The following is a 25,912-nucleotide window of genomic DNA, read 5'->3' as shown; positions in this document are numbered from 1 at the left end:
CATGCTCCACTCTCTTCCCGCAAGGGTTTTGTAGAAAGACAGTGAAGTCGTGCGTTTGTTCTAGAACACAATGCCGAGCTATTTACAACGATCTCTGCTCAGTCCCTCCTTTCAAACTCCCTAACGTCAACATTTGGATTTCAGAGTCGCTGTTTAGAAGCCCCCACTCGCATTGGAAGAGGAATCTCAACTTTTAAGCCACTGAAAAGCCTGGGCCCGGCCTGTCCTGGCTCTGGGGACATGGGGGCCACTCAGCTCTCCTCCTTCCCGCCTTCCTCCCCCTCCTTCTCATGCTCACGTGCCCTCACAGGTCCACTGCTGGTCCTCATGGGAGGGGAGCTGTTTCTCACTGCCCAGTTCAGGGGACTGGGAATGAGACTGCAGTAGCATCAAAATTAGTTGATAAAAGTGGAGTGTATCCAAGAAATGAACCTCTTGGAGTTTCTCACTGAATTCAGATTTAGCCCCGCTGACGGCCAGTGGGTGTGGTCCCGGCTACCTCTGACCCTTTGGACTTTAGTCTCAGCCAGCAAGAAGGGGTGGTTTGTCCTCTTGGTTGTGAGTGTGTCTTCAGGCAAAGGGTCCCCTCCCCAGGGCGAGGAGTGGACCTGGTGACACTGTTCTCCTCCCTCTTTGCAGCCTCTGGATGTGAAATTCCAAACCTGGAGTCTTATTTGGTTGGCTTTCCAGGACTGATACTTCCTGTTTCCTAATGTGCAAATTTGGAGCTATCACTGGCTAAAGGCCATTTTTCCTCACTAAATTTTGATCACCTTTCAGGGTTGTAATACATAAGTAGGTTCTCATCTCTGGCTTGGGGTAGTTGTGTAGTTGTGTTTGTTAGCATGGGAGAAAAGGGATGCACCAGAGTAAGACGGCTCGTTGCGGGCCTGCTGGCCAGGATGCTGTGGCTGAGAGCCAACAGCCGTGTTTGGTTTGACTCAGATGGTGTTTTTAAAATAAGTCAGCTTCACATTAAGGGGAAAAAAAATTTCTGTCCTAATGTGAAAAAGCAAAAGATCTCTCAACACAGTGCTCACATGCCTACAATAATCAGCCGTGGCTGGGTGACACCTGCCCTAATGTAGTGGGGTATTTTGCCACAATCCTCACTACTCCCAATTGTCTCACACCTGGCTGGTGCTTGTGCTCGTGTGCATCTTTGACCCCTGTGGTGGGGAACATCTTGAACTGGGATCTCGGCGTCTGAGTCTCCTTGGCATTTTGTGCCCTGGTTACAGAGCGGCGCGCTGCCTTCTCTCCATGGCTTTGTGTGTCCCAGCACTGATGGAATATCTTGTGTAAGAGTTGCTCACTTCTGGAGGGGCCAGGGAGAATGGGTGGCGTCGGAGATTGCCTGGCTTTGTTTCTTCCTTGACTTCATCAGTCTGAAGAATTAGTGGGGGTGGGGGTGGTGAGTGTCAAATGCCTCAGTTTCTACAGAAAGTAATTGACCTGTATATTTTGACAGGTGAAAGGAAAGCCAGTCAGGATGGATATTTACGACACACAGACCTTGGGGGTCGTGGTCTTTGGTGGGTTCATGGTGGTTTCCGCCATCGGCATCTTCCTGGTGTCCACCTTCTCCATGAAGGAGACGTCGTATGAAGAAGCTCTAGCCAACCAGCGCAAGGAGATGGCGAAGACTCATCACCAGAAAGTGGAGAAGAAAAAGAAGGAGAAAACAGTGGAGAAGAAAGGAAAGACCAAGAAAAAGGAAGAGAAACCCAACGGGAAGATACCTGACCACGAGTCAGCCCCCAATGTGACCATCCTCCCCAAGGACCCAGTGCGGGCGCCTGCAGTGGTGGTGGCTCCAGCCTCAGTCCAGTCCCCTGTGATCATTGCCCCTGTAGCCACGGTACCAGCCATGCCCCAAGAGAAGCTGGCTTCTTCCCCTAAGGACAAAAAGAAGAAGGAGAAAAAAGTGGCAAAGGTGGAACCAGCAGTCAGTTCTGTAGTGAATTCCATCCAGGTTCTTGCCTCAAAGTCTGCTATCTTGGAAGCTGCTCCCAAGGAGGTCCCTATGGTGGTTGTGTCCCCAGTGGGTGCCAAGGGCAGTGCCTCTGCCACCAGTGCTGTGCAGGGCAAGAAGGCAGAGGGGGCCCAGAACCAGGGCAAGAAGGCAGAGGGGGCCCCGAATCAGGGCAAGAAGGCCGAGGGGGCCCCCAACCAGGGCAAGAAGGCAGAGGGGGCCCAGAATCAGGGCAAGAAGGCTGAGGGGGCCCCCAACCAGGGCAAGAAGGCAGAGGGGACCCCCAACCAGGGCAAGAAGGCAGAGGGGGCCCAGAACCAGGGCAAGAAGGCAGAGGGGGCCCCCAACCAGGGCAAGAAGGCAGAGGGGGCCCCCAACCAAGGCAAGAAGGCAGAGGGAGCCCAGAACCAGGGTAAGAAGGCAGAGGGGACCCTGAGTCAGGGCAAGAAGGCAGAGGGGGCCCCCAACCAGGGCAAGAAGTCAGAGGGGGCCCAGAACCAGGGCAAGAAGGCAGAGGGGGCCCAGAACCAGGGTAAGAAGGCAGAGGGGGCCCAGAACCAGGGCAAGAAGGCAGAGGGGGCCTCCAACCAGGGCAAGAAGGCAGAAGGGGCCCCCAACCAGGGCAAGAAGGCAGAGGGGGCCCAGAATCAGGGCAAGAAGGCAGAGGGGGCCCAGAATCAGGGCAAGAAGTCAGAGGGGACCCAGAATCAGGGCAAGAAGGCCGAGGGGGCCCCCAGCCAGGGCAAGAAGGCAGAGGGGACTCCCAACCAGGGCAAGAAGGCCGAGGGGACCCCCAGCCAGGGCAAGAAGGCCGAGGGGGCCCCCAACCAGGGCAAGAAGGCAGAGGGGACCCCCAACCAGGGCAAGAAGGCAGAGGGGGCCCAGAATCAGGGCAAGAAGGCAGACGGGGCTCCCAACCAGGGCAAGAAGGCCGAGGGGGCCCCCAACCAGGGCAAGAAGTCAGAGGGGGCCCAGAATCAGGGCAAGAAAGCAGAGGGGGCCCCCAACCAGGGCAAGAAGGCCGAGGGGGCCCCCAACCAGGGCAAGAAGTCAGAGGGGGCCCAGAATCAGGGCAAGAAGTCAGAGGGGGCCCAGAATCAGGGCAAGAAGGCAGAGGGGGCCCAGAATCAGGGCAAAAAAGAGGAGGGTACCCCAAACCAGGGCAGAAAGGTAGAGGGGATCCCCAATCAGGGCAAAAAAGTAGAAGTGGTTCAGAACCAGAGTAAAAAGGCAGAGGGGACCCCCAACCAGGGCAAGAAGGCAGAGGGGACCCCCAACCAGGGCAAGAAGGCAGAAGGGGGCCAGAATCAGGGCAAAAAGGCAGATTCAGTTGCTAATCAGGGCACAAAGGCGGAGGGTGTTGGGAACCAGGGGAAAAAAGCAGAAGGGGCCCCCAATCAAGGCAAAAAGGCAGAGGGAACCTCGAACCAGGGCAAAAAGTCAGAGGGGTCCCCCAACCAGGGCAAAAAGGTGGATGCATCTGCCAATCAGGGTAAAAAGGCAGAGTCAGCTCCTGTCCAGGGCAGAAATGCAGATCTGGTCCAGAGCCAGGAGGCACCAAAGCAAGAGGCTCCTGCAAAGAAGAAGTCTGGGTCAAAGAAGAAGGGTGAGCCTGGTGAGTAGCTCTGATTTCTTTATGAACTTGGAGGAAAAAGCTGTTCATAAAGTGGCTTATGGATTCCTTTTGGGGGAGCCACCTGTATCAGTCAGCTATCCCTACTAGGCTGTGTAACAAACATCCCAGAATTCAGGGCCTTACAGCATCAGTTGTTTATTGTTGCTCACATTTCTGTTGACTTGGCTGGAGGTTTACTGGTCAGGGTTATCTTGGCTGGTGGCTCTGCTTCACGCTGCAGTTTAGCTGGTTTGGGTTCTGCTGCAGGTTGAACATTGGTCTCTTCCACGTGTTTATTCTGGGGCCCTGGCGGAGGCATCAGTGACTCTCAAGGGCAGAGGCCCTTCCCACGGTTGTGGCAGAGCTATGAAAGGGCACTGCTCAAACCAGCCTCCTGTTGGCCTGCGCTGGTTTGAGCAGTGCCCTTTCATAGCTCATGAGACAGAGCCTGAGTCACAGGGCAGGAAGTCCACTGTCTCCAGTGAAAGCGACTGCAGAGTGACCTGAGAAAAGGTGTGAGTTCAGAAGAGGTGAGGAATCAGGAGCAGTGACTCCATCCACCACACAGTCTAGAACAGTTCCATGTCTTACAGTCCAGGACAGTTCCATGTCTTGCAGTCTCTTAAACGTCTGGCTGCGTTCTGTCCGCCTGTTCTGCGTTCTTACCTCACATGGTGCTTTAGCATAGCTTTGTTCTTTTCTAGATGTTTGTTGAGTGAATGACAGTAGGATGAGGTTTCTAAGAAGCAATGGCACCCATACCCCCGCCTCCCAGTTTTCCCTCTTCGCCACCCCCCACCCCAGTTACATATGGAGCGTTAAATAGATATTATATATTAGATACACATATCAAATACTGTAGAACATGAATTTCCGTGATCTTTTTAGTACGGATCACTGTAGAAGTTGGTCCGTAAGTTCTTGTCGCATGTTCATGCCTCACTGGATACAGTATTCTAATGTTTTCTTCCTCCCTCCCTCCTTTTTGCTCTCTTTTTCTCTTTCTCTCTAGATCTCTTTCCTTCTCAGATTAGCCATTAGTTGATTTGGAAAATTAATTGCATTAGTGTTGGTGAGGTATCTTAGGGTCTCTGAAATGTCTGGACCTACTCCGGGTAGTACGTTTGTCCCTCTTTGAAGCTGTATCCGCTTTTCTGTTTCCTCCTCCCTCAACTTCTTGGGGGACATTTGCTCAGGCAACATTCATCCTGTGTGAGGGTCAGGGACCAGCCCACCTCACCCCACAGGGCATGTCAGCCTCTCAGGCCCTTTGAAAACCCAAGCACTCAGCCTCAGCCCTGACTCCACAGGTGGAGGGAGGGCCCCCTGCCCTGTCTTCATGGTGATGCTCCACTGGACCCTGGGAGGAGGGCATTTGAGGCAGAAGATGGGGATGCAAGTGAGAGCCGCCTGTCTGGCTTCTCCCGCATCAGGTGTGTTCAGAGTAGAGCTTCCCGTGGTCATCATTACCGTGTGAGGCCTTGGACATTTGAAATAAGGTATGAAACAGAAACATGGTAATATTAGAAAGGAAGGCAACATTGTCCTAATTGCAGGTAATAAAGAACAGTGTTGGGAGAAAGACTTAACGACCTGTGTGAACCCCCAGAGCAGCTCGCCTGAGGTAGTGTAAGAGGAAATTTGACCAGAAAAGATACCATGGTTCAGGATAAGAAAGATTAAATAATACAGTTAAAGTGATAGTCACTCCCGAGTGAACTTAGTAGTTCTCTCTTCTTCCTGCCAACATTTCAATGGGCTTAAAGGTCCTCTCTGGAGGGAAAAATAAGTAAAAATACTAAATAGGTTTTTAAGTGGCCATTGGAAGGCCAGTTCTGTCTGACGTGTGAACACCCTCCCGAACTACTGTAACTACAGTAGGGCGCCATCCTGAGGCCAGCGGGTCAGGAAAGAGAACGTCCTGAGTAGACTGCATCTCACCTGCACTTAGAGGGAAGAGACAGGTCCAGGCAGTGATCCTGGGCAGGATGTTTAAGGTTTGGAAGGGTCCGCATAGCCCCCGTAAAAATGTCAAGTGTGTATCAGAGTTAATGTAAAAAGAAGTCAAGCCCTAAAAAATAGAAAAGACGGCTGAAATTAGTACGGATCAGCCCCAGTGGCGGGGGGCTGTGACTCCAAGGTTGCAGGGAGAAAATCACAAAGGCCAGGGCGGGCGCTGGGCCAGATGGCCAGCCACGTGGCATGGCCCAAAAGAGGTCACAGCCATTCCGGATGCCAGCCGGGGATGTGACACGTGCGTGGTGAATTGCTTCGTTCACCTCCGAGGAGTCGGAAACGTGGGGAATAAGCCTGTGGTTTGTTTTTTATTTTCCTGGGGTGCCCCGTGTGCTTTCCGCTCTTTCATCTGTTGGTGGGCCCTCAAGGTGGATGCAGGACTCTGCTCCCCCACGCCCCAGGGCAGGGCTTCTCAGACTTTAATATACAGATGAGTTACTGGGGGTCTTTTTAAGATAGAGTCTGACTCAGTCGTTCTGACTCAGGGTGGGGCCTGAGCTTCTGTATTTGTAAGCAGCTCCCTGGAGATGCTGGTGCTGTTGTCGGGTAGGAGGGCCCGGAGTCTGCTGGGGGGGCACTTTCTGTAAGGGCTTGGTTCTGCAAAGGACCGCGGCCAGAGGGCAGAGTGAGCCTGTCGCTCTGACATCCCCCCCCCCCGCCCACGTTCTCCACCGAGCCGTGTCCGCCACAGCCGTGGTGGTTGATGGTACCATGACAGTGTGGATTGGCAACGCGGGTTTTCCCATGGCTCACAAAACCGGCTCACGCTTCCCTCGATCGCAGCCTCTTTGCGGAGCTCAGGATCCAGTTCATTTGACTCACGCCGAGCTTTTGCCCCTGTGGCCACGTTGCCCAGGCTGTGTTCCTTTCACTTAGTTTCACCTCATGTTCCGTGTTCCTCCCTGGGCCTGAAAGGCTTCGGTCAGCCCTGGCTGCCTGCCCTTGACCTCCTTGCTCGCCAGCTGGGACTCTGTCAGTCTGGGGCCCGTCCACCCTGTTTCTTCAGGGCCATGGGTACCCCCTTGAGGGAACTGTGGACAGATCCGCACTGGCTGACTGCCTCTGGGCATCTAGAACTCGGGGGCCTGGAGGTGTGAGTGGCCTGGGGGGGTGAAGTGTCCTGATGACCACACTGTGGGGAGGAGGCGATGGTTGGGGAGGGGGTCTGCACTGCCAGTGTGGAGCAGACCAGGAAGAGAGCTTGGGGGAGGGGACCTGGACTTGGGCAGGGGAGGGTCCAGGGCCACGAAGTTTAACCGTGGGCACCAGGGAGCTAGGGTCTGGGGCTGTGCTGATTGGTACAGAAGCTGCTGGTCACGCGGGGCCAGTTAACATTCACATCAATCAAAAGTCAATAAAGTGAAAACCGCACTCAAGGGCTCGGTCTTTCCACATGGCCAGTGGCTGCCCGTTTGGAGAGTGCAGATGAAGACCATCTCCATCAGTACAGAAGGTTCTAATGGACAACGCTTTTCTAAACAGGAGCCACCAGGAGTGAGGTGCCCTCTTGGGTTACCTTGCAGGTGGCCCCGTGAAAATGGACTTGTCCTTGCAGCCCTGCGTTGGCGTCAGCCCTGCATTTCTCCCTCCTTTTTCTGTTGTCCTGTGTCCTGAGTGGGGTGGGAGTGAGCTCCCAGAGGCTGCAGCTGGCCCACACACGTGGCCTATCAGCAGCAAAACCAACCCCGGAGCCAGGGTGGCTTCCTCGGTTGTCCAGGCCTTACCTGTCACCTGGTTGTCCCAGCAGGGCCTCCATTGACTGGATCCCCAGAGGAGGCGGGCACAGGCACGCTTCTGCAGGCCCGAGTTGGAGCTCTTCCAGAACTTCTGATCTGATTTTCCTACAGGAGCAAATCGAGGCCATGTGACACGTTTTTACCCCTTGTCTGTGGCCAGACTTGACAGTGAACACCCACATTCCTAATCCTTTCTAAAATTTATTGTGTAAATACGTGCTTCCAGCAGATAAAATTCAAGCAGTACAGAAGGGTGGAAGGTGCGAGTCGAGTCCTCCTCTCCACTGCACTGCAGCCGCCACCCCCTCTCAGGGGCCCCGAGATGCCCTGTTCACACGGTGCACACAGGGGCCTGCAGTGCAGAGGACTTATCTCCTGCGCTCTGCACCGCAGGGCTGCTGCTCTCGGGCATCACGGCCCCTGGTGTGAGCGTAACGTCATTTATTTAAATGCCATGAAGCCCGGTGCCGTTCTTTTACTGCTAAAGTTAATGCCGCAGTGACATATGCGTATCACTGGGTGAGTATCTCTGTAACATAAATTCCTAGATAATTAATTGCTAAGGCAGAAGGCAGGTGCATTTTTAATTTAAGAAGGCAGCTCTATCTGCCTTGCCCTCCAGAGGCCCGGGGTGGCAGACGGTCCCCGCAGTGATGGGCCCGTGTGAGCCGCACCCCCAGCCCGGTCTGAACTCAGTGCTGACGTGGCTCCATGGAGATGGTGGTGATTTCAGGGCCGTTAGGAGCCCAGGTGTGGACTAGGAGAAAACAGAAGCATAGATTCTTTTCTCAGTGTCTGGAGAGGAGAGAATTCACGGAATCATAGCCAAGTGGAAACTTCCAGAACTGGAGCTTCCGAGCATTGGCAGCACCGTCCAGGCCTCTGTTGGTTTGTCCTCTGAGAGCCACTGAGGCACGTGTCCGTGCTCATCAGGAAAGCGCGCTTCTTGCACAGGAAGCAAGTGGGCATGGGGGTAGTTTGGGGCCCTCTGGGCAGGGCCACACCTCCAGCTCCTGGAAGTCAGTCCACGCGAACGCGGTGAGGGCCAGGCCCAGGGAACCAGACACTCAGAGACTTGGGATGGACAGGAGTCACCTTCTGGAAACTCTGAGTTGGGTCTGAGCCCTGGGACTCAGTGCTGCCACGGGGGCTTGGTTTGTGGGCAGCACTGCTGAGCAAGGCTGGGGGTGGCCCAGGGGGTCTCCTTGGACCCTGTGCGCTGGCTTTATGCTGGACCCCGGCCCTTCCACAGATGTGGGCCGTCTACCCCAGGGCCAGAGGCCATCACATCAGGGCCCAGCCAGCCTCCAGCAGGTAGACGTGCCCTCAGACCGGCCCTCACGACCCCACTATGGCCAAGTCAGATGCGCACGGGTCCACGTGGGAGAAAGGCCATCTTTTGGGGGGAGGCCTGTGGGTGAATTTTACTTTTTTCCCTTCACCGTTCTGCATTTTTCAGTTTTTCTATAACATGGATTCTTGTTAACGGAAGAAAAACAAAAACTCCATTATTTGTTTGTGAGTTGAAGAAACAGGTCCTCCTTGTACCAAAGTGGACCTCCTGCCCCTTCGGGCACCAGGAGGCAGCCCTGTCCTGACCTCAGGGCCCTGGGCGTCCTCTGAGCAGCAGAGAGGACTCCTCCTCTTTCAGGGGCACAGGTTGAGGAAAGGGAGCGGCAGTTCTTCTCGCCTGTCCCAGCCCCTGGGCACCCAGCAGGTGATGGTGACCGAGGTCAGATGAGAGACGAAGGTGGTTGCTGCATCCGGGACCTGGCAGCATCCTGGGGGCATCGGCTCTATGCGGTGCGAGGCCTCCTGCCACTGCCGGACCCCGGGAAGCGCAGGAAGAGAGTCGTGTTCCGTAACCTCTTGGGGCAGGGGCCAGAGCCACCAGGAGAGCGTCCGTCGGGGTGTCTGTAGCCTGCAGGGCCTCGTCTCCAGCTGTGTGACTGGGCGGTGGCTGCACCGCTGCCTCCTGCTGTCCGCCCCCCACGCTTCGTGCCCCGTGGGCTGCTGTGCCCGAGGAAGGGCCCCCCTGCTTCATGCCCTGTGGGCTGCTGTGCCCGAGGAAGGGCCCCCCTGCGCTCCAGCCCGGTGTGTGGGGCGGCGCTCTTTCTGTGCATTTATCCCCCAGTGTTCTCTAAGGCAGGTGTGCATTTTTACCTGTGTTAGGACAGCAGAAGCCAAAGCTCAGCTCTGTTTCCGAACTTCCCAGAAGGGAGGGTCGGGACCCCGGGCCTGGGTCTCCGTCTGCGCCTGCGCAGGCCTGGCCCCTAGCAGCTGCCCCTCCCACTCAGACCGAGGCACAGAGGGGGTGTGTTGAGATGACGTTTGATCCTCTCTTTTGAACTTAGCTCAGTTTCTCAGAGTCTGAAGCTCTGAAGCAAACTGCAGGGCTTCTGAGCTTTTATTCACTTTCTGTGTAAGTTCTTCAAACCCAACTTTTCCTTTTCTTTTTTAAAAGAACAGAGCCCCCCCTGGGGAAGTGAGTCTGGTGCCAGTGCAGCACTGTCATGTCTTAGAGAAGCTGCTGGGAGACGTTCTTCCAGGACTCTCCGATCAGTCCTCTCAAACGTGGCGGCACTGCGGCTCCCGTTGCTGCCGGGGCAGGTGGGGCAGGAGGCCTCAGGTTGTACGGCTCCCGTCCTTTGCGCAGGCAGTAGGTCAGACCTCACGGTCATCTCAGGCGTGGGGAAGGAGTTTTCCCAGAGGCCCTCCAGGAGTTGTATTTCCTTAAGAAATACTGTGATGTGTTTTACCTCTTTTTTTAGGTTTAAAATTGATTTTGTTGAAATTTGAGGGGGAAAGCAAAAATATAAGGAGAAAAATAAAATCATTCGCTTTATAGGAATTTTTAAAAATTCCATTAGATGTCATCTTATGTACAACCTCCCAGCTTGGTAACAGGTTACTTTTTTCTCCAACCAAATGAAGAGGCCTGATTCACAGGCCCCCGAATAGGGTTGCCCTTGGCGCTGTTTGTACTTTGTTCCAGTGCACTTGAGATGCCGGACGCCAGGGCCCAGTGCAGCCGCTGCCCTGAGGCCGGCACCCCGTCGGGAGGCAGAGGCCCTGGCAGTGCTGGGCTGCGGCCTGCGCCGGGCGCGGGGTCGGCCGTGTGCGTGCTGCCCGGGGGGACGTGGACGGGCCGCCAGGAGGGCGGCAGGAGCTGCCGCTGCACCGCTGATGTGTCTGGTAGATCTTCCATGCAGGGCCTCGGAGGGTCGCTTTCCCGTAGGCTCAGGCGGGCCCTCCGTGGCCACTCTCCGTGACCGTGCAGCCGGCAGGGGTGTGGGAGGGCAGCGGTGGTGCTGGCCCAGGTTCTTCGTCTCTCTGGTTCGGGGGTCCACCCTCTGGACTGGGGGTCAGCGGGAGCCGGGGGCTTGTCTCTCTCTGAATCTGATGATCGCTTGGGAAGCGCTGGGCTTCCAGGAGGCGCAGAGGCCCTTCCCGAGGTCCTGGGCCTCTGACCTGAGTTTGGCTCTGGTGATTGGGGATGTCCTAGAGGGTTTCCCAAGGTTGGGGTCTGGCTTCCTGTTGAGGGGAGCGTGCAGGTCCCCCACCCACGCTGTTAAGGTGACCCCTGTGCAGGGTCCGGAGCCAGCAGCAGCTGCTTGGCTTGTGTCTGTGTGTCTGAGCAGAAGCCTTCGGGACTGGTCTGGACATTCCCTGGGAAATGAGTGTCTCTGCCACTGGGATCCCTCCTCAGCCCCCAGGACCACCTCTGTGGTCCGCTGTCAGAGCCCCGGATTGTCACCCCTGCCCCGCTTCCTGAGAACCCTCAGCCCCAGCCCTGGGCTCCCCCTGACCGGCCTCCAGCCTTGGCCCCAGGTATCCGCAAGTGCAAACCTTGCTCACTCCCAGGCACTCCCCCTTTGTCCACGAGGTGAAGCCCAGACCCCTGGGCCCACCTGCCTCTGCTCCGCCAGACTTGGCACCATCCCTTCCTCTCCCCTCCACCTTCCCGTAGCCCCGGCCCTCACCTGCTCTCCGCCTGGTAGTGTCTGGCGGGAGCATCTCCTGCAGTAAAAGCCTCGCTGGCGCTGCTGCTGTGGCTGCTTCCCAGGTGCCCTGTGGCTCTGCTGCCTGATTCCGTGTCCCAGTCTCCTCTGTCCCCTGTCCTAGCCGGGAGTCCCACAGGCCTTTCCAGGCCCAGCATTTTGCAGACTGTAGGTGCACAATAGGTGCATACTTTGTGTCTGGAGACCACCTGGACAGGCTGCGGGGCACCTGCAGTGGCAGCCGGAGTGGCGCTGAAGCCTCTTGATGCCTGTGTCAGGGCCTGGCGGTAACCCCCCTTGGTCACAGCTGCGTGCAGTTCCTGCAGCAGCTCCGTCGCTTGGCTGAGCCGGGCACGAGCAGGCAGGGCTTCCAGGGCCCGGACCTGGAGGGGCTGCTGCTGAAACAGTGCCAAGCGCCCGATGGCTGAAAGCTGGCCACGGGGTTCTCCCCGAGGGACCCCACAGCCCACAGCGAGAGGGAAGGCTCCTAAGCCCTTTTTGTAGGACAGGTTTAATTTTAGGTGATTAAGCCCTCCAGCGTGGTCACAAAAGGGCGTGTAGTTTTGGAACTCGAGGCACATCATCCTAGCGCTGCGTGCTTCTCGGCTGAGAGCCCAGGGAGGCCGAGGGCCCCTCGTTTTCCTAAAGGCGCTCTCCCCTGGACCTTGTGCTTGAGGTCAGTGGTACAAACAGGAGTCAGGGGGACCACAGGCCACGCCGCTCTGTCCACGGGGACAGGGCGCCCGCTCAGCATGTGTCCGTTGCGATTGTGGAGGCAGAGGAGGGTGGTGTTTCTTCACTCCCTCCCCCAGCCCCCAGTTCCTCGTTGGGGCGCTGTCTTCCCCGGGGAGGGGGCAGCGCCTGCGGTGCTCCTGGCCCTGTTGATGGATTCTGCAGTGTTCTGCCCTGTGCCCAGCACATGGCCGGTTAACCTTCAGCGTGAGTCTGTGAGGGAGGGGTGACTGTTACCCCAGCTCACAGATGAGGAAACAGGCACAGAGAGGTGGAGCCACTTGCCCGAGGATGCACAGGTGGGAAGGCGCTGAGCCCGCATTCTAGTCCAGGCCACCTGGCTCCAGGGGCCTTGTTTTGACCAGAGTGCCTGCAGCCTAAGGGCAGAGGTGACCTGCAGATGGGACCTGGCCTGTGGATTGGTGGTTTTATTTATTTTTCACTGAGTTAGCTGTCAGCACCGAAGGTCAGGAGGTGGCACACAGCAATCTCGTTTCCAGCTCTCCTCAGCGCGTCCGCAGCTCTGAGGGTCTGCCTGGACCCCATGGGAGTTGTTGCCTGGAGGGAAGGGACCATGGCCAAGGACACACAGGGGAGTCTGCCCTGTCCCTGCAGGGTGTTTGCTGTGTCCCTGTCCAGTCAGGAGCCTGGGTTACTCCAGAGCAGTGAGACGCTGACCCTGCCCGGCCACTCGGCCCTCCTGCTGCCTGGTTCCTCCCCCAGGCCTCCGGGCCTGTCCGTACCTGGAATTTCAGACGCACCGACGTGGGTAAAGCCTCGACTGCTCCCACTTCATGGGAGTTCCCTGCCGTGTGGTCTTTGTGAAGCCTGTGGCTTCACACAATAGATACTGAGTCTCTGACAGATGTATCTTAGGGCCTTAAGATTTCACAGCCCCAAGGATTATTTCCTGCCTTTGCTGGGAGACACGTTAGTCCTGTGTGGGGGGGGCAGCATGCCCGCCTCCCGATAACCAGCCCTCATGGGGTTGCGCCTAGTGCTGGTGGTTTGGCCAGTGGACGTTGAAACCCGGAAATAAGTGCCACTCACGTGAGGCCCAGAGTTCTGGTTCCTACTTCCCAGTACTTTCCTTTCTTTCGGTTTTACTTCCCCTGATTTGGGGAGAATAGAGACAGCACCATTCTTACCTTAATGAAAAAATGTAATGTTAGGTCTCTCTAAAAATAGTTTTGAAGGGTTTGTATGAGGATGGAGAAGGTCGTGGAAATTTCTCTTGGCGGGTAAGTTCTGCTATTACATAGCTTTGGGGCGTTCTACTTGTTACAGGTTTTTATGACTTTGTTCACTAGAACATCTAATACAATTTAGTATTACATGAGAAAGTTTTCACAAATGTGTGTTAGAATGACGCTCCCAGAATACCCTCTGGAACGTTCTGTGCACAGAGCCCCCCTGGAGGGAGTGCATTTGTGAGACCACTGGGGTGATGAGCAGCGTTCCGTAGGGCAGTGTAGCTGGGTCATCCGGGTGCGGCGCCCCCCAGCCCCAGGGCAATGCAGCCGGGGCCCCCGGGCCTAGGAGCATGGTCACTCGGGGGCCCCTGCGGGGACGGGGCTGCCAGGGCTTCAGCAGGCAGTGCTGTGGGGCCCAGGGCTGGAAGGGAGTAGCCAGCCTGCTCCGTAGAAATACACTATGAGCCACACATGAGAGACATGTGAAATTTATTTTCATGATTTATTTTATTTAACCCAGTTTACCCAAAATGCTATCATTTCAACATGTGATCAGTATAAAAAATATTTGCACGTATTTTACATTCTTTTTTTTTTTTTCATGCCAAGTGTTTAGAATCTGGTGTGTGCTGCCCTGGGAGCCACCCCCATTCCCACCACCAGCCACGTGGCAGGTGCCCGGCACCCGGTGCGGCTGGCGGCAGCACGTGGGCCGTGCGGGAGCGGGCCTCTCTGAGTCCAGAGAGGAAAACAGCCCAGTGGCCCGTGTTCAGGGTGGCCGTCCCACTCAGTCTGACTCCAGCGGACCTCCCTCTTCTGGAAACCCCTGGCAGACATGTCGGTCCGCAGGCTGACAGGGAGGAGCAGGAAGCCCAGAGACCTAAGTGCTGACGGTGGGGTTTGCCTCCAGGAGTGGTTCCTTCTCTTTTGGCTTTGTTGTACTTGAATTTTCTCTAGGGTGGAAGTTTACTGTTAAAATTATTTTATGTACATATTTCAGTGAAAAGAATGAAGGCCGAGTCAGGGGCTTCCCCCCGCCTCCCAGTTTTCACGACGCCCTGGAGTTCCCAGGCCTTTAACGTCAGCGTGGTTAATTTTACTCCCCAGCTCCATGGGGTAAGAAGTTCTGAAGCGAAGGTGCTGATAGCAACCCGCTTGCCCACGTGCCACGTCCCCTTTATTAGGGTATCCTGCTAAGTGCTTTGACTTGTGATGAAAATATTGTGACTAGGGAGTGAAAATGTTGTGACAAGCCAGAGAATTTCAGGTTGCCGTGGAAACCTTCCCCGGGTTGTCCTCAGCGAGGTGGGCTTGGCTGCAGGCGGCCGCTTGGCTTTGTTTCGGCTCGTCTGGGGCCCTGTCGTTTTGGGGCTGCATGAGAGCCTGCAAGAGAGCGAAGCTTTTGCAGGGGCGTCAGGTGTCCAGGAGTGACGGCTGGCTGTTGGCACATGGCTCTGTGTCCTCCAGCAGGTCATGCGCTCACGGACCGGCAAGCGGGCAGGCCCGTTCTGGATGAACCCAGCCATCCCTGTCCTGAAACCTGCCTTAAACTTCATCCAGGGAGAGCCGGAAATAGAGGGTCTGAACTGGGACGTGGGGGAGTCAGCCTCCTCCTCCCCGATGGTGGGGCTGCGGCTGTCGGGATGATGGGCTCGCTGGTCCGTCTGGACCCGCAGGGCCGCGGCGCTTGGTCTCAGCAGGGGCGTGAGCCTCGCTGGGTGGTGCAGGGCCAGAGCTGGACCAGGCAGTTTGCTGGGAAAAGAAGGAAGGGAAAGAGCACCTGTGGGAGAGCGTGCCTTGCCTAAGTCTGCTCACTTTGGTGATGAAAACGTGGGGGGCTGTCTTCCCCAACCCAGGAATGCTCAGCCTTTCTTTCCTGGGGACCTTCCTCCCAGCCGTCTCTGGGCAGGACCTGAGCTGAGTCCCGCCGAGACCCCAGGGCACAGAGTGCCCCTCGCTGTACTCTGCCCGCAGACCCCGGGCAGCTGGACAGAGGCCCGGCTCTGATTGGCCTCTGCTGCTCCGGGGTGTGACGGGCTTGGCGGCTAGTGCCCAGGTGTGAGTCCCTGCCCCTGCCCTTCCGCACAGGGCCCCCGGACACCGACAGCCCGCTCTGCCTCCCCTACAAGACGCTGGTCTCCACAGTCGGGAGCATGGTGTTCAGCGAGGGTGAGGCCCAGCGGCTCATCGAGATCCTGTCCGAGAAAGCGGGCATCATCCAGGACACGTGGCATAAGGTGCGCCCTCCCCCCGCGGCGTTTGGTGGGGGTCCCCGCCACCCCAGGGGCCAGGGAGTGGCGGTGGTTACCTGGTCCGGGCCCCAGCCTCCCCAGGTGCAGCCCCACCGGCCGGCCACACCCGGCTTGCTGAGCTGCACAGGGTGTTCCTGAAACACCTCTCCGCAGAACCCTGCCCTCTTCCCAGGACCGGCTGTGTGAATCACCCGCAGATGCTTTGGCTTCAGCCGCAGCCCTGCTGCTGCAGCAGCAGGAGGGCTGTGAAGAGCCAGGGCGGGGCATCTGGGGCTGGTGCAGGAGCGGAGCCCCCTGGTTTGTGGCTGGGGCTCGGGCGCAGGGAGGAAGGTGTCTGCCTCTTTGGTTTCTCTCCCTCTGGGGCTTGTGGCCACGCGCTGCCCCCAGGAGGTGCCGCTGGGCATGTTTGTTCCTTAAACAGCTGGAATTGTGGGTAATCTTGGAGGATTTTGCAGCACCTTAGGGGTGAGAGGTGTTGGGCGTGTCCTGAGAGCCAGGGCAGGGCCCCTGTCCGGAGGCCACTGGGGTCCCCCACCCCCGCCCCAGCCCTCACTGAGGGGTGATGGGTCCTGTGGTCACAGGAACGCCTCGCTCGGTGAGCGTCAGGCCACCTCCTGGGCCTGAGTGGCCAGAGGTCAGGGTGACCACTTCCCTCCAACAAGAGAGGCCTGGACTCAGCTCAGACCGCTGTGCCCAGGTACAACCCCAACCCCTGCCCTGGTCTCCATGCTTCAGCTGGCAGCCTGCCGGCTGCACACAGCAGCTAGGGGATGGGCACCAGGCCAGAGACGATGGCTGACGGCCCCCAGTAGACCGGGAAGAGGCCGTGGCCACCGTCGACCTGGTGAGGGAGGCACCGTGCTCCCACAGCTACCCCAGGGGTCCAGAGCTTTGGGCCCGAGGCCTGGTGGACCAGGTGGCAGAGGCAGGGATGCCCCTCGCAAGTGTGTGCTGTCGGAATGGAACGGCTCCTGCGTCACTGGGCCGCAGCTCTTCTCACGGGTCAGGGTCTCACGGCCAGGGTGGGGCTCACACCAAGCGTCTGCCCGCCCCCAGTTAACGCGGCTCTGTGGGCATCTCTAGGCCACTCAGAAGGGCGACCCCGTGGTGATCCTGAAACGCCAGTTGGAAGAGAAGGAGAAGCTGCTGGCCACCGAGCAGGAGGACGCGGCCGTTGCCAAGAGCAAATTGCGGGAGCTCAATAAGGTAGGGCCTCTGCTGGGCCAGGCCGGGGGCTGTGGCTGCGTGAGGACCGCTGTCCCTGGGAGCCCCGAGACCCTGCACAGCGGGGTCCTTCTCGAGACTGGGAATGCACGGACGGGAGGGGACAGTTGGCCCTGCGGTGGTGGCCCTGTCTTTTTAGGGTGATGCCCTGAGAGGAAGGTGGGCACAGCAGACCCAGGGCCTTTTTTTGAGAACTGCAGAGGAACTGCGTGGCGAGGGGGTGGCGGGGCTGCTGCCGCCCCTGCCCCGCCACCCGGGGAGCAGTCCCGCGGTGGCTCAGCACTGACACGTGTGCCCAGTGAACACGGGTCTCGGGGGTCCGAGCTGCCCCAGCGGGCCAGGGGCCTCGCCTAGGAGGGGCCGGCGCGTGGCCACTGTCCCGCCACGACGCGCTGGGGCGTCACCCTTGCCGCTTCTCGTGAAGAGGAGGTCTGGGCCCCCCGCAGGGCTGGTCGTGCCCCGTTTGAAAGCTGTCCTTTCCCAGCAACGGGGCAGCGGGCGCCAGCCGGTGTCCGGGGCCTCAGAACATCCCACGCGTCTGGGCGCCTGTGTTGCTCTCTCACGAGGAGTCAGAGTGTCCTGAGCGGGCGGCCGCGACTCCAGGCCAGACGGGAAGGTTTGTTCAGTGGGGACAGACAGACGGCGGGAGCAGAAGACAAGGCTTGCCGTGGTTGCTTTTGGTCAGGCCCCGCCCGGGAGGAGGAAGGGGAAGGCCGGTCTCCGAGGCCTCCCCTCGTGCGGCCTCCTGCCTGGTGGGCTTCTTCCTCTCTCAGGACTGTCCCCTGCGGCCTTGCGCTGCCGGTTGAACGCAGGGCGGCTGGAGCCACTCGCCCTGCTCCCGAGAGCAACTGCGTGTCCCTTCCCGCCTGGCTGGTGGTGTGTCCCAGGCCGGGAGCCTCTGCACCACGGGAGTGGGCCGCGAGTCGCAGGCCTCCCACCCCGAGGGCCCGCGGCCAGCAGCCGCGGTGGAATCTGTGGTTTGGGGGGCTGTTCTTCCATATCCTCTTTCTGGACAAACTGAGAAAATGCATTGCTGCCCAAAACAAAGCTCAAGTGAGAGGGAAGGGGAGTGACGGTTCCCACGGCTGGTGGCCCTGTGGCTCCCCGGCCAGTTCCTCGTGCCGACCGCTGAGGTTAGGGTGGCTGGAGGTGCCGTGAGTGAGCTGGCGTAGCCTGACAGTGATGGCGGCCGTTGCTGGAGCCTCCAGCCACCGCAGTCAGGGCAGCAGGTGCGGGGGAGGGGGTGCACGCTGCAGAAGGCAGCCCCTTAGGCTCTGCTGCGCGTGCTGGACCCTCCCTGCTCTTCTCCGGGGTGGCCAGCCGCTTGAGATTTCCAAACCCCAGCGCAGCTGACCTGCAGACACCCGCCCCCCTCCCGGGCCAGATGCACTTCCAGCCCTGCCCAGGCACGGTCTCCCTGCCGTGAGATGCGGGCACAGCCCCTGGGGCTCCAGGCCTTGGCTCTGAGGCAAGACGTCTGACCGTACTTCCAGCCCGGCCCTGCCTCCCCGACAGCGTCCTCCTCCCTGAGCCCAAGGCGGTCCTCGCGGGCTCTCCGCACTGATCTGGTCCTGGGGGGGCCCCTCTTCAAGTGCTGGTGGCTCCAGGTCTTCAGACCGAGTCTGCTCCCCGACACTGCCGTGGCCTCCACTCCCTCTCTGGGGGCTTCTCCTGCTCCTGCATCAGCCTCGAGTGCCCTTCACTGCTCAGCTCACTGGGAATCTTCTTATCCCTAAAGACTCCACTTGAGCCCCTTCCTTCAGGAAGCCCTCCGGGGCCCCCATTTTCCTGGCTCAGCTCAGAGGTCATTGTCGTGCGTGTGCCCCGTGACTCCTGCCACCTTGCCTGGCTCATCCTTAGCAGGCGCCTGTCAGCGGGGCCACTGAGGCCCAGGCATCACCGTCTGTCTTGTGCCCTGGAGTCCATGGACGCTGGGTCCCTGCATTTCTCTGTTGAGAGTCTTGAGGAGAGTGGATGGCTGACTCCTCCGCTGTGTCACGTCTCCCAGCCCAGCACCATTGAGGAAAGTTATATGCGAAACTACTGAGAACGTGGAAGGTTGATTAACTTGATCCTCCCAGATGATGGGGGGTGGATAGGATCCGCGTTTCAGGTGTAGTTCCTGCCACGGTTTCTTTGTAGAGAAGTTTCTGCGGTTGCAAGAGGATTTTGGTGAATTCCGTTTCTCGTGGTCTGTGGCTAAAGGACACAGAGGCCGTGTAGACTGTCTGCCAGATCAGGTGGGCGCCTTGCAAGTGGGTGAAGTCAGCAGAGTTGGGTTCAAGGACCATTCTGGGCACCAGTTCACAGGCTCGAGCATCCTGAGACCTCCATCCTGGTTTCTGAGTGTCTTCGGGGCCACGTCCAAGGGTTTGAGGAACCACTCGTGGTCCCAGAGCCATCCTTCTGGAAAACCGTCTTTCCAGCTGCCGTCTGCTTGGGCACCAGGGCTACTGTCCCAGGGTGACACTCTGGGCTGGACCCCATCCTGCCCTCACTTGGGCCCGAGAGGTGGGGCTCTGAATCCTTGGTGGCCAAGGAGACCCTCTGGGCAGACATGCTCCTGTCCACGCAGCTGCTGCCTCCTGCCCCTCGGGAGATTCACCGTGCAGGACCCACTCGGCCTGGGGAGCAGAGCATGTTTCTGGGCTGGCAGTGTGATGATGGTGCCTCCCAACCCAGTCAGAGGAAACGGGGCTCCGGCCCCAACAACCAGGTGAAAATAAATCAGACCCTCAGAAGATAAATCTGACCCTTGCAACTGACTGAAGAATTTGACAGGCAGGAGGAGTCCTGGGATTCTGAGCATTTAGAAAGGAAAAGCCAAGGACAAAACAAATGCCCCAAGGAAAAACTGGCCTTTCTCTGCCTTTAAAAAAGTCCCAGAGGCAAAAGGAAGGGAAATCCCATTGAATCCTGGTGGCTTTGGGACCCTGTCCCCTGGAGGCTGGGACTTTACATGCTTCAAGCCGCTAGGATGCCCGGAACTGCCTGAGGCCTGCTCAGGGTGGGGAAGGTTGTCCTCAGACAGCCTCTGGGTGTCCCGCATAGTGGGCATGGAGGGCAGAGGATGGCCTCTGTGTGGCCGTGAGCACATCAGAGCGTCTCTGAGCTTCGGTTTCTACATCGGGGCTGGACCGTGTACTTGGAGGGGCCTCCGTTCTGCTGGGGGCTGGCGAGCATGGGTCAGAGGACGCCTGCTGGAGGCCTAAATCCCTGCTGAGCTGCCAGCTCAGCCAGAGGAGGGGGTGCCTTGCACACCACCCCTTCTAGGACCCTGGTGGGCTTGCACGGCCCCAGGTTCCTTCCCACCCTGTCACTTAGGGCTGTTCTTGGCCTTGGATAGTGTGTCCTCCCCAAGGCTCTGTGAGCTCAGCTTCAAACCAGGGATGGCGAGCTTCACCTTACTGAGAGGATCGAACGAGACACGTGCGTGTCCTAGAGCAGCCTCTGCCCCGTAGCCTCTCACCCTGGGCACAGCTGGGAAGAGGATTGTCTTTGAAGAGTGGGGCCAGGGGTCCCAGGTGGTCCCAGGGAACATCCAGCACCCAGCGGCCACCCCGATCAGCCCAGCCCTTCCCTGGCCTCCGGTTCTCTCCCATCTCAGACAGGAGGGGGACCCTCTGGCCCTTCGGGAAGAGCCTCGCTAGCATCCCAGCCTGGAGAAGGACAGGCTTTCCCACTTCTCTGGTCCACTGTCCAGGATGGGGGGGTGGGGGACTAGAATCTCGTGTGACCCTTGTGCCCCAGTCTGGCTGAAGGTCCCCTGGACAGAGAGCACGCCTGCCTGGGGGCCCCTCCTCACGCTGTCACTTCCTGCTCCCCCGTGGTTTCCGTCCACTGCCGTTCAGTCTGCGATGAGAGAGTCCCCGGCCAGCCCCTCCCCAGACCAACCCTTCCCACCCTGAGCTCTGCCTGAGACTCTGGGTCCCCAGGCCCCCCATCCCGTGTTCAAGGTGGGCATCTGACACTGACAGGAGCAGACATTGCAGAGGTGGGGTGGTGGACCGAGCCGCTGCTTACGGGGCCCAGGCCCTCCAGGAGTGGGCTGATCCCCCAGCCGTCAAGGCTTGCTGCCTTGTTGGTCCTGACAGAGATGCTCAAGTAGAAGAGGACGTTCAGGAACCTGGGTGTCAGGGACGAAGCCAGACCAGGGTGTTGAAATCCCAGCAGGGCTCAGCCGGTGCCTCTGGAGAGCCCGGGGACAGGATGCCGTGCTCCCCAGCTCCTGCGTGTGTCCACCGCACCCACTGTGTTCAAGGCCTGATGGTCAGCCCTCCACCTGTCAGGCCGGCAGGGTTTCCGGAGGTCCCTCCTCTTCACCTGCTCGTTCTCTGCTGTGGCTGCTCGGGTCTGTCTGAGAGCTCAGAATGGGGGTCTTGTGGCTCTGTTGTCAAGCTTCTCTCAGCCCCAAGTCATGAGCTCTGGGCTGTGATGGTCTTGGTTTTATCTGATAAGCTGCCCCGCCCGCCTCACCGGCCCCTCTGCTTTCTCCCAGGAGCTGGCAGCGGAAAAGGCCAAGGCAGCAGCCGGAGAGGCCAAAGTGAAAAAGCAGCTGGTGGCCCGGGAGCAGGAGATCACGGCCGTGCAGGCGCGCATGCAGGCCAGCTACCGGGAGCACGTGCAGGAGGTGCAGCAGCTGCAGGGCAAGGTGGGCAGTGGGGCAGGCGGGTGGGCGGAGCTGTGCCCAGGGAGTGGCTGAGGGTGCCCACGGAGGGGGTCCTCACGGTCTGGTTTGTTTGGGGGCAGGGGAGCTGTTTCATCTGGCCGGATGGTGTGTGCGTTTCATGTTAGGAACCAGGAAGATCTACATACATTTTAAAGAGCACTTTCTGAAAACACTCTGGTCCCAAGTGGTCAGCACTGCGTCCCTTTCCACAGGGGCCCATGGGTCAAGTTCGCAGCCTCTCCGTGACCCCGGAGCATGCCGGCTCCACCTCCTTCACTCGAGGTTGGAAGAATCCCATAAAACAAAAGGCCTGGAAGTCACATGGCCCCAGCAGAGGCCAGGCCAGCCCTGGCCTGTGAAGTCAGAGCCCTGCACTCTGCTCCGGGCGGGCTGCTCCCTGGGGGGTCACGGCAGGAAACAGGCCTCCTTGGGGTAACCGTGGGCTGTGGCTTGCGGCCCTGTGCTGGGTCTCAGAGCCTTGCTCGGGGCAAAGCACACCAGCACCTCTGGGGCTTTGGGCTGAGCACTCAGCTCTGTGCTTTTCCAGCCTCTGTTCTGAGGGGTCTTCACCACCCAGGTGAAGGCGGAGCCCTCGGGCTGCGGGCTGGGAGCTCGCTGACTTTGCCCTGGAGGTGGCTCTCTTTGTCAGGCCGAGCAGCCTCTGATGCCCCTTGGATGACCTTTCAGATCCGGACGCTCCAAGAGCAGCTGGAGAACGGCCCCAACACGCAGCTGGCCCGCCTGCAGCAGGAGAACTCCATCCTGAGGGACGCCTTGAACCAGGCCACGAGCCAGGTGGAGAGCAAGTAAGCCCTGCGCCCTACCTCCCCCCCACCCCCAGCCGGACCCCGGCATCTTCCAGAAGGCCCAGGGTGGGCAGGGTCCCTCTGTGGATCTGGGGCTGGCAGTGCAGTCTTGCACCCCTCATTTGGGGGTCTGTCCATCTCTTGCCTGGATCTGAGCAGCTGAGCCTTTGACATGTGGCCAGCGACCTCACGTGGTCAGGCCCCCAGGGGTGAGTGAGCTCCAGCCTGTGCCTGGTGTCCGTGTCACCAGATCCCCTCAGGTCCTGGCTGGTGTGGTGTCGTGTTTTCCTGGGAGAGCAGATGCTTTTTCATATCTGTTTTTACAACATCCCAATGTGACGTTTTAAAAATCCCTGGTTCTGGCCGGAAGTATCAGGGCCAGGCTGGCCTTCCAAGGTGAGGGTCTGGTGTGGTGTGGGCCTTGCCGTGGGCCCGAGCGCCCCAGTCCTGCTGGTTGGGTCTCCTGTGCAGAAGGGGATGTCTGCGGAAGCCAGGAGGCCTCCGTGAGCTGCAGAGGCCACTCCCTGGGGGGCAGTGCTCAGCCTCACCCTGTCAAGGACACGGTCCTCTGAGTCCCCGGTGTGGGCAGCGCCGTCTCAGCAGGCTGGCCCGGAGGAGATCCCGCTGTGTTTTCGCTTGGGTCTCGTTTCCTGCCTCCTCCTGGCCGGGGTACCCTGCAGGGGTCTCTGGGGTGCTCGCTATTCTCGGAGCACCCCGTCGCCGAGAGGAGGCTGATGGGAGCAGGCGCCCGGGGCCCCTTCGCAGGAGGGAGCAGGGGAGAGTGTCACCCAGGAGCGGCGCCGGGTGTGAAGCCTGTGCTCCCAAAGCAGCCTTTGCTGGCAGCCCCGCTGACGCGGAGTGAAGTTGATGGCCACCCTTCCCAGGCTGGTCCCTTCTCTCTGGGGTCCCTGTCTTCATCTCTGTCCTGACTTGCTGGCAGGTTGGTGGTTTGTGGCTGTGGTGTCCTCAGCAGCCCCAGCAGAAGGTGACCGTGGGATGGAGGGACACTGGCTTCCTTCTCATGTAGGATCGGGTCCTGGCTCCATTCTGGAGATAGCGCTCACGCCTGGAGACCTGTCACCCTGAGGTGCAGCCGCTGAGTCCATCAGCCTGTGGACAGTCTGCCGGGTGGGACGGGTGTCCCCAGGTGCCTCCCAGAGCTTCACGTCCGTCCCAAGGGGCCACCCAGCCAGCCTCCCACCCCGATCCCCATCCCTGGTGCTGGAGTCCAGCCTCACATGGGCTCTCCAGTCTCGAATCTTGGCCCTGGAAAGCGTGCGCTGACGGCCCCGCAGAGGGCTTTGGGGTGGCCTCCCCATGCAGATGGGAAGCCCACGTCTACCTACCCAGGCAGCAGGGCAGAGCTGGTCCTGGCCAGGTTTCCTACCTGCCAGGGCTGTGGACAGTCTTGTCTGTCCCCTTCACCTGGTCTGGTACTATCCCTTGGCTGGATATTTGTTCCTGCTGTGAAGAGGTGTCTTTTCTGCTAGTGAAGGAGGCTGCACTTTGATGACCTCCTCACGCTAGAAGAAGCAGGTCTGGAGCTGCCCCTTTTTCCTGTCAATCAGGTCTTCCTCTGTCACTCCTGAACTTCCTTCCTGATCCTGAGACCCAGCTTTTGTGCAGCGTTGAGGGTTCTCTTTTATAAAATGTCACAGCTTCCTGCTTTGGGCGGCCTCCCTGGCCTGGCTGTGGTCCAGCTGACCAGTGAATCCGGGGTGTGGACTCAAGCGGGCTGCTGGCCTCAGCCCTGCAGGGCGGTGAGGTGGGTCCACCTACATCCCAGGGCTTGTTTGGGCCCAGACCAGCCGCGAGGAATCGGCCACTTCTGTCGGGGCTCCGTGGGCTGCTTTTGTGCTTACTCTGCACTTTGCTCTTGTTGGTCCATCCACTGTGCATGTAGCACCACATCTTCAGCAAGACACATCCCACCCCACGTGGCTGATTACATAGAGGGACTCAGAGGGGCTCCAAGACTTGGGCAGCTACTTAAGAAAGAGCAGGTGCGCTGGAGGAAAGGCTCAGATCTCTGGTCCCGTCACCCTGGGCGGGCGGCTCTCGGAGCTGGTGAGAGTTCGCTTGAGCCCTCCTGTGTCCCTCATTCGGGGGCTCGTGACTGTCTTGCAGGCAGAATGCAGAGCTGGCTAAGCTGCGGCAGGAGCTGGGCAAGGTCAGCAAGGAGCTGGTGGAGAAGTCGGAAGCTGCACGGCAGGAGGAACAGCAGCGGAAGGCCCTGGAGGCCAAGGCAGCTGCCTTCGAGAAGCAGGTCCTGCAGCTGCAGGTGAGTTGGGGTGGCAGCCACCTCGGTGCCCGTTCATTCCTCCCACCAAGCTCTCCGCGTGGCCACCCTGGGTCCTCCCCTCTCAGCTGTGACTGTGGCCGCTGTGGACCCAGGCAGGACTGGGGTTGGAACTCTCAACCCTGGCCTTGTTAGCAGTGGTACCTAGTCAGCATCGAGTGGGTGTTCTCTGTGCGCTACGCGTCCTAAACACACGCGTTCACTCAGCTAATTCTCATTGTAACCCTAGGGGGTAGATACTGTCCTTATCTGTAATTTACCCGGAAGGAAATCCGAGGCACAAAGTTAAGGAACGCCCCAAGTTCACCGCAGCCCGGGTTTGAACCCCGGGGCAGCCCCAGAGCAGTGACCCGCCCACACTTGCTGCACCTGTGGCATCGCAGCTCAGGCCACAGACGGGCTGGCGGACACAGACCGTGGCTTCAGGGCCCCGTGGCTTGTCTTCCTTCTCAGCCTCTGGATGTGGCCTGGAAGCTCATATTTTCCGAGGGGGATGCCCCTTCTCCGGAGGGAGGAGGGCCGTGCCCTCCCCCACCCCCCACCCCCACAGTGCCAGGCAGCATCCAGGGGGGCCCCTCCGCCTCGGGGCCTCGCTGCCCGTTGGCCCGAGTGCTGCGTCCCCCGCTGGCCTGTTTCGGCGCAGGGTGACTAGGTGTGGGGCAGTTGTCACACGCATATAACATGCATGCAACTTCTCGGGGAGAACATGGAACCCCTGGAGACCCACACAGCTTTGCACCTGTTTCTGCTCAGTCACTGACGCTCAGCTGTAGCACGTGGGGCAGTGGGGCTGCTTTATGAAAGGGACTAGAACAACAGACATGGAATTGTAAGACTGATGTGTGTGCAAGGGACTAAGAACAGGCACAGATAAAGTTTGGATTGTTTGGGTGGAACTGAGTTGGGTGACTTGGTGTAAAGTAGGTCCGCCCTGAGCAGTGAGATCACAGTCCTTGAGGAGGGCCTGGTGGTTATGCTCTGAAGGCTCTTGGGTGGTCCTAATGCTTACAGGGCTAGAGCCTCCGCTCTGGTGTCCAGGTTGTCACTGTTACTCTCACCAGGAAGCCTCAGGCTCTGAGCATCTCCTCCCTCTCAGGTCACAGAGTCCCCGTGGTGTTGACGGGGGAGGCCCTGGATTTCAGAGCCTCAGTGTTTCTCCCCTGCAGCGTGGGTGTGACAGTGGTACCTGTGTCTTGGGGTGGCTGGGGATTAAGCAGGCCGACACACACAAATGCCGAGACGGGGCCTTGCCCAGAAGTGCTCAACAACTGTGAACTTCACCAGGCCCTCCTCGGGAAATCTGCAGCTCACACCGGACGTTTAGCTTGTAGGAAGCCTCTCCCTTTGCTTTTTTGTGACTGTCCTGCCTTCAGCTGAGCGCTCTTCCCCGGGAG

The 25,912-nt window shown here is 59.0% G+C and overlaps 1 protein-coding gene across 2 annotated transcripts in view; it reads left to right on the top strand.

Moving 5' to 3' along the window:
* Nucleotides 1–25,912, top strand: part of RRBP1 (ribosome binding protein 1) — a 59,727-nt gene that overhangs the window by 20,420 nt on the left and 13,395 nt on the right. Inside the window, exons 2-7 of one of the 2 annotated variants that reach the window (XM_057701635.1) lie at nt 1,472–3,590; nt 15,357–15,505; nt 16,604–16,726; nt 21,243–21,395; nt 22,101–22,219; nt 24,347–24,500. In XM_057701635.1, coding sequence (XP_057557618.1) covers nt 1,493–3,590; nt 15,357–15,505; nt 16,604–16,726; nt 21,243–21,395; nt 22,101–22,219; nt 24,347–24,500 — 2,796 coding nt within the window. In that variant the 5' untranslated portion in view covers nt 1,472–1,492. The remainder of the gene's footprint in view (nt 1–1,471; nt 3,591–15,356; nt 15,506–16,603; nt 16,727–21,242; nt 21,396–22,100; nt 22,220–24,346; nt 24,501–25,912) is intronic. The other variant, XM_057701636.1, reaches the window with a different exon arrangement.

The sequence above is a fragment of the Hippopotamus amphibius genome, chromosome 12 (assembly GCF_030028045.1).
Source record: "Hippopotamus amphibius kiboko isolate mHipAmp2 chromosome 12, mHipAmp2.hap2, whole genome shotgun sequence".
Classification (NCBI taxonomy): domain Eukaryota; kingdom Metazoa; phylum Chordata; class Mammalia; order Artiodactyla; family Hippopotamidae; genus Hippopotamus; species Hippopotamus amphibius.
This window is presented reverse-complemented; position numbering and strand designations above follow the sequence as displayed.